Source organism: Erigeron canadensis, chromosome 9 (assembly GCF_010389155.1).
Source record: "Erigeron canadensis isolate Cc75 chromosome 9, C_canadensis_v1, whole genome shotgun sequence".
NCBI lineage: Eukaryota > Viridiplantae > Streptophyta > Magnoliopsida > Asterales > Asteraceae > Erigeron > Erigeron canadensis.
In genome coordinates, this window is record NC_057769.1 from 3,135,425 (window position 1) to 3,147,658 (window position 12,234).

At 31.4% G+C, this 12,234-nt stretch overlaps 2 protein-coding genes across 2 annotated transcripts; both read left to right on the plus strand.

Moving 5' to 3' along the window:
• Positions 1-2,688: 2,688 nt before the first annotated feature.
• On the plus strand, positions 2,689-4,308 carry LOC122582465 (protein SOSEKI 5-like). Its single transcript, XM_043754859.1, has 3 exons — positions 2,689-2,979; positions 3,053-3,122; positions 3,344-4,308. Exons 1-3 carry the CDS (start codon positions 2,781-2,783, stop codon positions 4,128-4,130), a joined length of 1,056 nt encoding a protein of 351 aa, XP_043610794.1. The 5' UTR covers positions 2,689-2,780; the 3' UTR covers positions 4,131-4,308.
• Positions 4,309-11,426: 7,118 nt separating this feature from the next.
• LOC122581522 (protein ALP1-like) lies at positions 11,427-12,005 on the plus strand. Its single transcript, XM_043753752.1, has one exon. The coding sequence runs from the start codon at positions 11,427-11,429 to the stop codon at positions 12,003-12,005; it is 579 nt and encodes a 192-aa protein (XP_043609687.1).
• Positions 12,006-12,234: the final 229 nt, after the last annotated feature.

The following is a 12,234-nucleotide window of genomic DNA, read 5'->3' on the forward strand; positions in this document are numbered from 1 at the left end:
CATATTTTGCTAATTCATTCAAAAATATGAACCGAAGGGAGTGCATATTGTGAGAGTGTGATGCATGTATTGTGGCAAACTTGAGGTTTATTAAGTTTAATTGCACATTTATATATTTTTATTTGCTAGTCGTAAATCTTTTGATAGTTGTAAGTCTCATGAGTTGGTTGTGTTATGTGGTTTGGTTTGCATTGCTTAGTTTTGCCCAAGTGTACTTTGAAGGTTGCTTGAAGATCGAGTTTTACAAGTATGTATAGTTGATATAATTCTTATATGGTGTTTCTTTGGTGATAAGAAGTATTATAGGATTGTAAATTAGCTTTGACACATAATGAATGTCTTTTCGGGACGAAAAGAGTTAAGTTGGGGAATGTGATAAACGCCTAGAATGCATGATCTTAAGATGTAAAATCGAATTTTTTTGTGAAGCTTAATAGACAATTAGGGGTACCTTTATGTTTGTTAAGTGTTTCAGGCACTAGATGATGAAATGGAGCTAATTGAATCAAGAAACGAGTCAAGGAACCAAGAAGCAAAAATCTGAAATTTTGAAGAAACAAAGGGCGTAACTTACGCCAGACTTGGTAGTAGGTTACGCCAGTTGAAAATACAAGGGGCGTAACTTACGCCCAGGGGGGTAGTAGGTTACGCCAGTTGCTGTGTGAAAATTCGAATTTTTTTGGTTTTAATTATTTCCAGTTTATATTCAATTAAAACACGACTTGGGGAAGTTACCACTCATATTTTCTCATCCCTGGAGCAGTTCCTAACATTCCCAAGACCCTAATTTCATCATCAAATCACAATTCCATAGAGATTAAAGTCTTAATTGAAGAATCAATGATGATATCAATGATGAAGATTTTAGGCTAAATTTTCTTTTGATCATTCTCATGTGAACAATTATGTAAGACAATTGTATTCAACTTTTCTTATGTTCATGTTGGATTAGATGTTTAATTTCTCATTAGCTTTTTAACATCTAATGTTGTTTAGATTGTTTGAATGATTACTAGTTTATAATTTTGAATGAATTCCATCTATCTTTTGATTTCAAATTATTGTTAATCAATTATTATTGGAAGAATCTCTTATGAACTTGTAATCTTGTTAATGAATAGATAATTTAGTTGTGTCAATTCACCGGTTTTCATTATCGTGAATCATCACAACCTAATTGATTAGTTCTTAGCATTCATTCAATTCAAGCTTATAACGAATCATGTCTATGTGATTTTCAACGAATATAAGTTAGGTTATACTTTTGAAAACATAATTTGAAGCATGAGAATAATCCCCTTTATTATCATTGTTTAATTTGTTAATTTCATAATTAGTTTTAGTTTTTAATCAAATCAAATCAACAATCAATCGGTTTTAAGTTTATGTCTAGATTAATTAATTCTTGTAACTTGTTTAACACTTTCCCATGATTCCCTGTGTAAACGATACTCGACTTACCTTAGCTAATTAGTGGTATTTAGTTTATATTTTTGATCGGTCCAACGACAATGATCAGGTGTTCAACATAGGCTAGATACTCCTCAAATGTTAGGTTTGTATATTTGTATGTTAGACTTTTGTAATCGGTGGCTATAGCTCATACGAGTAATATTCATGTATCAGTAGTTTTTTTGCTTTGGAAATCAATATAAAATTTGCGTTTTGGAATTATCTTTACTGTTACAATGGTCTGTTGTTGCTACAATTTTTGTGAAGGGTTCCATAACATTTTAACATGCCCATCATCGCTCCATAGTTCATACAACTATTGTTGTTATTATTATTTTTAAATCACTTTATTATAAATACGTAGAATTTTCAAGAAATTAGTCGGAAGTTGAGATATTATTATTATTATTATTATTATTATTATTATTATTATTATTATAAGTCTATTATCGTTAATTTTATTTTTATAAGACATCACTTTCCAATTTCCATTTAAAATTAATAAGATTTACAAAAATTAGCAAGAACTTAAGATAGGCTCTCACTCCTCTATCTATAACAAAACTAATCATATTATTATTATTATTATTATTATTACTCAGTAAAATTATTATTATTATCATTATAATTGTTACTTTTATTAGAAATTAATAAGATTTACAAGAAATTAGTAGAAACCCGAGATGCTACTACTGCTAACTATAGTCAATTTATTGAAGAATAAATTTATTTACAGTTCAAATGATCATCTCTTTCTAAATCTAACAAAAACATAAAAATTAAAATCAATAATGGATTAATCAGTTCAAATTTCAATGTCGATTTCATTGTTATCCTCTTGGATCAATGTTAACATTGTGTGTAACTAGATGATGAGCATATGATACACATATCTTGTAAATGCATATGTGAAACAAAAAGAACTCGTAAATACAAGAAATTAAATAATCTATTTCATACTTACTCCATGTAAAATAATTAAAAATACATCACCAGTTCACCACATGTCAACATTAAAAGGAATTAACTTGTATTCCCAGATGAAAAAGTGAGTATTGTTTGAAAAGACCAAAATGACAAGTTAAAAAATTAATAATATCTCAATCACATGTCAAACAATTTAATTCCACAGCTACCTATACACTACATATGGCCTATGAAAGTGAGTACTATAGTTATACTAGTTGTACAAATATAAACGACAAGAACCACCATCCTTTTTCAACTCTTTATTTTGTTTATTTGTGCAGTGTCTCAAGCATCTCATTTTGAATAAATCTTCCCATTTCAATTCCCTCCTTCTCACAATTTTTTTTTTTTTTTTTGCAATGGACCTTCATCATCATCATATGTCCAAAAGATGGAGTGACCAACAACTAAGTCCCGACCGTACTAAAGTTTGGATCGAACCTCCTCATAAAAAGCGTCGAGTTCCTGTTGTTTATTATCTTTGTCGTAATGGCCAACTCGAACACCCTCATTTCATCGAAGTTCCTCTTTCGTCCCCTGACGGACTTTATCTTCGAGGTATATCCCAATATTTTTATTTTGTCACCCATCACTATAATAAGTCGTGTAACGTTTTCTTATTTCTTTTTAGATGTAATCTATCGACTTAATTCTCTTCGAGGTAAAGGAATGGCTGCATTGTATTCATGGTCTTCTAAAAGGTTAGTTTTTTCATGTCACATTATGTTATTTTGTTCATTTATATAATGTTATAGAAATGCTTATAGGAAAAATACCAATTTTTTAAATCTACTTCTAATATGGAGATTATTTTTTTTATATAAACTAGAAATTTTGTGCGGTCTTACTCGCACATATCGGACACCTTTTTTTTTTTAAAAAAAAGATACGACTTTTAACTGTTTTTGTTTATGTTGTGTAGGACTTATAGAAGTGGATTCGTGTGGCACGATTTATCCGAAAATGATTTTATATACCCGGCACACGGGCACGAGTACATTTTAAAAGGCTCCGAGCTCGTCTACAATAATAATAATAATGACTCATCATTCGGTCTAAAATCCGACGAAGCAATGTCGAAGAAAACATCCTTGTCCGACATTAATTTTTCGGTCAATAATACTGGAAGTGGAAGGAACCAATCGTGGACCGGGATCGATGACAACGAGTACAAAGTTTATTCTGGGGTGTCCTCGGCCGTCAGAGTTGCCGCAACTCAGACGTCCAAAAACCGACGACGAAGAGCGAGCGTTGATGAAATCGAGATTTCACCTCCGCCATCAGACTCGAGCACTGAAACGCTCGAGTCACTAATGAAATCGGATGGTAGTGTAATCGTACGGTCAGAAGAAATAGATGATAAAAATGTCCACTTAAATCCAACGGTTGGAAATAAAATGAAGGCATCGTCCGTGCTAATGCAGCTGATCACGTGCGGGTCGATTTCGTTTAGGGATTGTGGGCCTGGTGAGAAAAGCCCATGTTTTGCATTTGATTCGGGTTGTAAATCTAGGATGATGCCACGTGGCGAAGAAGGGAGTGATCGAACGGTGAAGATTGTAGGTGAAGGAAGAGGGGAGAACGGTGTCACTTTGGTGAGGAAAAATAATACGGAGGATAAAGAATATTTCAGTGGGAGTTTAATACAAACAAAAAAGGATGAATTTCCAGCTTTAAAGAGGTCAAATTCCTACAATGCAAATGGCTAAAAAAACTACGAGTACTTTATATGATATTAAAAAATCGAAATACGATTTTATTTTAGTTTTTATTGTAAGTTAGTGTGAGTTTTTTTTAATTATTATTATTTCGCCATCATAAATTTGTGGATGTTTCTACCACGTGTGTAAATGAATGCTTTCGTTATAGTATTTATTTTGTTTTTAATTTTCTTGTACCAGCTGTTAATGATTTTTTTTTTTTAACATTAAAGTTGTTAATTTTATTGCTATGAAGACTGACTAGAAGTTAGAAAGTACATAACGATGAACAGGGAAATTTCGATGTAGCTAATTACCTCTTTTATGGAAATATTCAGGATACATTAATTTCGGTGTAGTTACCTTTTTTATATATGTAGCTTATTTCTAAAATAGAATTATTTTTTGCGTTCATAATAAGTACGAAATGAAATGAGGCATGCCCACCAGAATTCATTATTGATTACAAAACGATTAATTATGTTGCATTGTAGTGATGTTGTACCCACCGTTACCCAGGATAAAGTCTCACCCTAGAAATGCTAAGAGGTCATCTAAGGTATCACATAGCCTGAGAAAAAGAAGATAAAAACGAAAAAATACGATCATATCACTTCCTTAAATAAAGGAGATCGTTACCAAAGATAAGAAATGCGTTGGAGACTTTCTCTCCACGAAAAACCACTATAAGAGGGGGAAAACCCTAAATCATTATCATTATGCTCATCAAGGGAAAAACCCTAAAAGCATATATACAAGATCCACGGAAAAACCCGAAGAGATCTAAATACATCTAAACCGGCGTACAAGGGAGGAAGACTCCTACCAACAAGGAATCGCCGTCCAATCCATCAAACACCCCCAAATCTCTTAACCTAATCTAGTGTACAAACAGGTGTATATTAAACTTATTTCAATAAGTAATTAGAGTGTATGTTAAAACTTAAAAGGGATTTTTTTTTTCTTTTTTAATTTCTAATTTTATAAGAAAAACTAAAATGATATATTTTTCCCATTCAATAAGAGTGGAATTTGATCTATTTGACACATATAAAGTGTAATTAATGCATCAAATATTAAAGTAAAAATAATCTATTTTTTAAGACATATAATAATACCTTTTTTATTTTAAAAACTAATGTATTAATTATATTTTATGTATATCTTAACTCTTAAGTATCTACATGGTTATGGTAAAAAAAAACAAACTAGATATAATGTTCGGGGTAAACGGTAATAATCAGTGGCGGCTCAAAGATTTTGGAGGCCTCAAACGAAATCAATTTTGAGGGCCTAATTCATTACCATATAAATTAAAGTAAAAAAAAAATAGTTTGACTTTTGTTATTCAACAACCGATAATAAAAAAGATGCATATGTTGATGCAAAAAACAAAAAGATGTTACTACAATGCAAATTTGTACTTAGTTCAAAATCCAAACATTAAACTAATATACAGAATATTGAGGCCTTAAGATTTTGAGGGCCTAAAGCGATCGCCTAATCTCATAGTACTGTTGAGCCACCTCTGTAATAATGCACACACTCGAAAGGTTTTACTGCTATTTGACCAACATAATAAATTTACATCGATTCACCAAATTCACAATGCAAAAATATGGACTACTGTCGTTATAAGAAGGTACATAATTATTCATCCTCCAGACCTTTTTCGTACCAAGATTCGATATTATTTGATTCTCTTATCCAGTTTTTACCCAGCAGTCAACAAAATTTGAACTGCATCTTTTGATGGTACAACTTTCCTTAAATATCAATTAATTGTGTTCTGTCACAATTCATCAATATTCCAAAATAGAATAGGTTGAAAAGTAATCATGAAGTCATACAATTATTTCCTTTAAACGTTTATACGAGTAATATGCAAACAAAATACTTCAGTGAAAGTTTAAGTTGTTATATATACAAAAATGTATAGTGGATGTTAAATCCAAAAATTTAAATATATATGAATTAGTAGTGATAGACCGAAAACAATATAAACAATTTCTAAATTAAAAACTGAATTCTTTTAGATGTTTCTAAAACATGTTTGTAGCTTTTCATAGAGAAATCCCTTTCCATATCAATAAATATCGACACGAAAATTCTTTTTCTTGGGTCAGAAAATTCCCTGGAAAATCACTTTCTCATTAAAAGGTATTTACAGTAATACTTCCAACTACTGTGATGTAATGGGCATACCTGTCGTATGGTCCTGGTCGTATGGGACTATGGGCCTAGTTTATTTTTGGCTCCATATTGTAAGAGAAAAATAAAACTCTGTTTTTCCTCTTTTCAAGTTCATTGGTTACCAATTCATGGAGTGATACCTATTATCAATGCAGTTTGAGTTTATGTGAATGAGGTTCAGGGACGTTGATTCGATCCTTAAGGATGAGGTGGGTGTTTTACCGGCATCAACAATTTTCCGGAGAGATCATAATCCAATACATGATTAAAAAGATATAGTGGTCCTCTCAATTGAATATAACTTTGTACATAGATATCGAAACTTCTTTAATAAAAAAAATGTTAAAAAGTTGAAAATGTTACTAGTGTTGAAGAAAATTACGTAAATAAAAAGGATTGTTATAGTAATAAAGGCCATGGTTTTTCATGGGCCAATTGGAATACTGACTGGATGACTGGGCTAAATTAAAAGAATGTGCGAATGTTGGACTTTAAGTTGGAGCCCACTTGTTAAAATATAAAATGTTGTTAAAATAGTCCTCTAGGTTTACCTCTGAATTTGACTCAATGACTTTTAATCTTTATTATTTAGAACTATAATTACAACTTTAGTTGATCAAACAACTGCTTAATTGTATTTGACTTACTTATAAATAGAAGTATTGGGGTCAAAACCCTAAAATACAATCGCCGCCGAGTTAGCAGTATCTTTCAGTGTGTTCCTAACAAGAATCGTTTGTTTTTTTACGTAACTAGTACTTAATTGTGTTTCCGCAACAGTGTAAGTACATTTTCGTATATGTTAATTTTTCATGATTTAGTTACCTGATCTTTAAAGATCACGACGTTTATTAATATCTAAATCAGTTTTAAACTTTGAAAAATCTAAACTTTGATCAGATGTTACCAACTATTTCAAATTTATGTAGTTGACGAGGATCTAAAAGTAGCTGATTCTGCTACCAAAATTTACTAGGTGAAAATTTCTTTAACTTTTGACAAATTCAAATAGTAACTGCTTATTCTCCCAATTCAATCTCAAAAGGGGAGATGCGATAGAAGTACATTTCATCTTGAAATTTTATGAGCTTAATAGATACTATAGTTAAATTGGGTAGGTTATAAATCTTCTCAAAGAATATCCCAAATTTCACTTGCATTAAAAAGAGGATATGTTTTTTCAAGTTGATTTTGATTTCTATCTAAGAGTGGTTACAAGTTGAAAATGTAATTTTCTTTTCTGATACTTACACGTAGTAAGACTTGTAAGCCATGACACTTCTATGATTTTATAGGGTTAGTCACTTAGTCGAACATATAGACTTTCTTAACATTTAAGAATCCTTGATAAAAAGAAGTTGAGAATAAAATCTACTTCCACACATTTCCTTTTTTGACATAAACATGTCGCATAAATATTTGAATGTTATACAAAACAGGTATTTGTTGTTTGGTCCACAGAATTTCACCAATGATCAAAATTATGTTTGTCAGTAGTCATCATTAACAATTTAACATTTTGGGTTTATATTTTGAAATAGATATTGTGCTGAAAAATGGCTCCAATAAGATCAAGGAAAGGTAAGGAGATAGTGAAATTCAATGACAAAAGTGAATTTAAGTGTCCTGAACCGATTCGAGATGAAAGGGTGGTATTCTCCAGAAACATTGCTGGTATGTTCTTTTGAAATAATTTTTATACCTTTACTTCATATAAAATGTCAAATGGTTGGACAAAAGTAAAATTTTTAAGTCAAAAGTTGATTTTAGCCACTCACCTTTTAATTAAGGGAAAATTACACTTTTGGTCCCTGAACTTGACACATTTTTCACTTTTAGTCACTAAACTTCAAAAATTGCAAATTATACACTGAACTTGACACATTTTTTCACTTTTGGTCATTGCGTCAACTTTGTTAGTTTTTTTCCGTTAACTTGCCCAGATTCGTTAATTTTTTTTCCACTTTTCGTCCTTCCTATTATTCCATAACTAAAATTGATAATCGGTCCAACTTCACATCTTATATATTGTTTTGGCTGATTAATGAAAATACATATTCATTTATTATGTTTTGAAACAATTTTTTTATGTTTACAGTTTACTATCTATTGGTTATACAGTAGTTTAATTAGGTGAAATAATTGTTTTTTATTTTTAACGACGATGAAATAATTGTTATTGAAATGTTTATTTATAAAGATTAATTTATTTAGTGACTATGTTTGAATTTTGAGTCTTCTTATATAGTTTTTATTAATTCATTTTATTAATTATTAATAAACGAAAATAAAAATAAGATATTGTAATGTTTATCTAAAGTAACGTGTTGTAGGTTTTTCTGATAATATATAACGCCTTATGATTTAACCGTAAATATTTTTGTCTATGTTATATAAATTTGTTATAGAACATATAATAATGAACTAATTTTTAAATATACTTTTCATTGATTTAATTTACACCAACTACTATATATTACAAATAAAAATGTTTAGAGTCAAAGTTAAAAGTAAAAATACTAAGAAAAAATCAAAATAATAACATTTAAAATTGGACGAATAAGGTATATATAAAAAAAGTAGGTAAATTACACTTTTAATCACTGAAGTTTGTCTATTATCGATTTTAGTTATGGAATAATGGGAAGGACGAAAAGTGGAAAAAAAACTAACGAATCTGGACAACTTAACAGAGCAAAACTAACGAAACTGGGCGCAGTGATCAAAAGTGAAAAAAAGTGACAAGTTCAGTGTATAATTTGCAATTTTTGAAGTTTAGTGACTAAAAGTGAAAAACGTGACAAGTTCAAGGACCAAAAGTGTAATTTTCCCTTTAATTAAGGTTATCTAAACTATTATTGACTTGTTTATTGTTAACAAAACAATCACGCTCAATTCGTCTATGGTGACATAAGGATGAATATAACTTTCCAACCCAAATTTTCTCTTGTTATCCAACCTCCAAAGTGGGACCGAAACCAGTATCTACTCTTGTTAGTTCTCAAAATAGGAGACCGTAAAGTATCAAAAAGTGCTATTGAATTTAAAAAAAAAAAAAATCAGTACCATGTTTTAGTGATTTTCAAGACCCGTGTCGTCAATATCAATACCTGTAGGGGTCGGTATCTATCCACGCCCATTCCTACCAATTTCACATATTTTCCTCAATTCTTTCATACTTGGTTCTAAACCTCTCTCTCTCATCTTTACCATCTGTGCATACTGCATACCGTTATATACACAAAGCCAACAAAATTTTCTTTTTTGAATGACATAAATGTTACTAAATTGTAACCAAAATAGCAATATACTAGCTATTATGAAGTACAAAAAATCTCAAACTACATAAACTAGATTTTTCCTGGCTTTGACTATAAAAGTAGCAAACTATTGTTATCGGCATCATTATACGGATTATTTGAATGCTAGTATATTTACACCAAAGGTATCCTGGTACATATTGAAAGTTTCTTTCCATCTCAAAACAATCCAAAAAAGAAAAAATATATGAGAAAGACCATCAAGGTATTCAGTTTTTATCCCAAATTAATCCGATTATCCATCAATTTTACATATCAGAACTTTATGTGAGCTGACAAAGTAGCCCTTTCTTTCAATTTTTTCATATGATAAGGATGTGTTTGGTAGATTGGAATTGGAATCAAAAAAAATGAAATGATTTCATTTCCACTTTTGATGAGCAAAATGATAATGAATGGAAAAGTAAATGATTTTGTTTTGTTTGATTTTCATCTAAAATAAAGGAAAATGCAAATAAATGTAAGAGATTTTTTTATTTTTATTTTTTGAAAGAGAGTTTCATCTCTCAAATGAGTTTATATAAAGTTGGTTGAATCATTTAGCTTTTTAGTACTACACATTGTACTATTTAACATTTCTCAAGTCAATTTCCTCCTTGTTACCGAACAAGATTTCTTCACCGATTTCATTTCTCTTTTATTTTATTTTTCTGTTTCATTTTATTTCTTTAAGTTTCTTACGACCAAACGTGCTCACTAGTTTGTAGGGTAATGAGCCTTTTCATTAACTTGTTATTTCATTTCGCGCTCAAAAGGCAATGAGACTTTTCATCATTTTTATGTTTCATATCAAACGCACTTAAAATTTTACAAGGGAATCAGCCTTATCATCATTTTACAAATTCTCGGTATGTTATTTGATTGCAAATTGTAAAAATTAAAATTAACCTATATATATGAAATATGAAATGTTCAATAAACAGTTATCTTAATGAAGAAATTTGAATACTAGCTAGGTAGGAGTGTTCGATTCTTTCGTCGACATCCAACTTAACGATATTTAAATTGTGTTAGGTTTTCTATTTTCTTATCCATATGTGGTTTATCAAGCGCCTTACTCGACAACTCAAATGTTTGAATTATATTGTTCCTATGTTATACACTTATACCTAAACCTTACTACTTATTCCTATGTTTAAACTTTAAACTTGAGTTCGACTCATTTGGGCTAGAGCCTCACTAGTTTGAGCTGAATTTTTTCGAGCTCATTGAATCTTAATATCAAATCTATGCTCCACCCCTGTTTGGAAAATGATGACTCGAAACAAACAGAATAAATATAAACAAGTTGAAATTGACATCTCTACTTGACCTCACTCGTCTCTTTGCAGGTCTTTTATCTCCAGCACCGGGCTTGGACAACTTCAACTCCTTTTTTAAGATTTCAAAAAGAACTTTTACCTACATACGTTCGATTGTAAGGGAAGGTATGCAATCTAAAGCTCCAAAAGCCACATTCTTAGGTGGCCAACAAATGTCTATAAATGACAAAATAGCCATATCTTTGAAAAGATTAAACAGTGTTGATTCAAATGAAAACATAGCGTTTCTATTTGAAACGGATCAGCAGACCATCAATGAGGTCACATGTCGGTTCGTGAATACACTAAAAGCACACTGTGTCCCCTACATTTCATGGCCTTCGGAACTGGCACAGATAAAATCGGGGTTTGAGAGAATTGGTGGAATGCCAAACTGTTGTGGTGCAATTGAAATTACTCACCTGAAGATGTATCTGTCTGATTCTGAACGTAAATCCAAGGCCTGGCTCGACCGGGCAAACAACAACAGTATGAAACTGCAAGTAATTGTGGACTCAACAATGCAGTTTATTGATGTGCATGTGGGGCTTCCTGGATGTTTAACTGCTGAAAAAGTCCTTCCTTTGTCAGAGTTCTATAATCTGGCTCAAAATGGAGAGAGGTTGAACGGGAATGAAATGGATCTTTCCCAAGGGACAACAGTTCGTGAGTATGTAGTTGGAGGGTCAGGTTTTCAGCTCCTGCCATGGCTCATAACTCCATATTGTGAAGAACAACCGACTGAGGAACAAAACGAGTTCAACGACATTCACTTGGCAACCAGAATGGTTGCTAAACGGGCTTTGAAGAGGTTGAAGGAGGTTTGGTCAGTGATTGACGGCGGCATGTGGCAGCTTGACAGGAATCAGTTACCATACATTGTTCTCGCGTGTTGCATACTGCATAACATCCAAATTGCCAAGGAAGGTGATGGAGTGTCAGATGTGTCAAGCATGTTGTTTGATCACGACCCCGGGTATCCACCTGAAAAAAGTGCATTTGCCGATGAAAATGCTGAGATCGCGCGGGACAATCTGCGTCTCTACTTGGCCAGAAAAGATATAGCATGAGGCAGTTTCTCGTTTGGTTCTTTCTTTTAGCAACAAACACATATGATTAACATGCTACTATCGTTTATTTCTGTTTGGCCAATGGAATTTGGATTTTTCTAGAGTTTAAATATATTTCATTATATGTTGTTTCAAATTCCAAGATAGAGTCAGTGTCAGCATAACTATGTTGATAAAGTATGTATGCCAAATTGTTGATAAAGTAATACTGTACGGGTACTATACTACT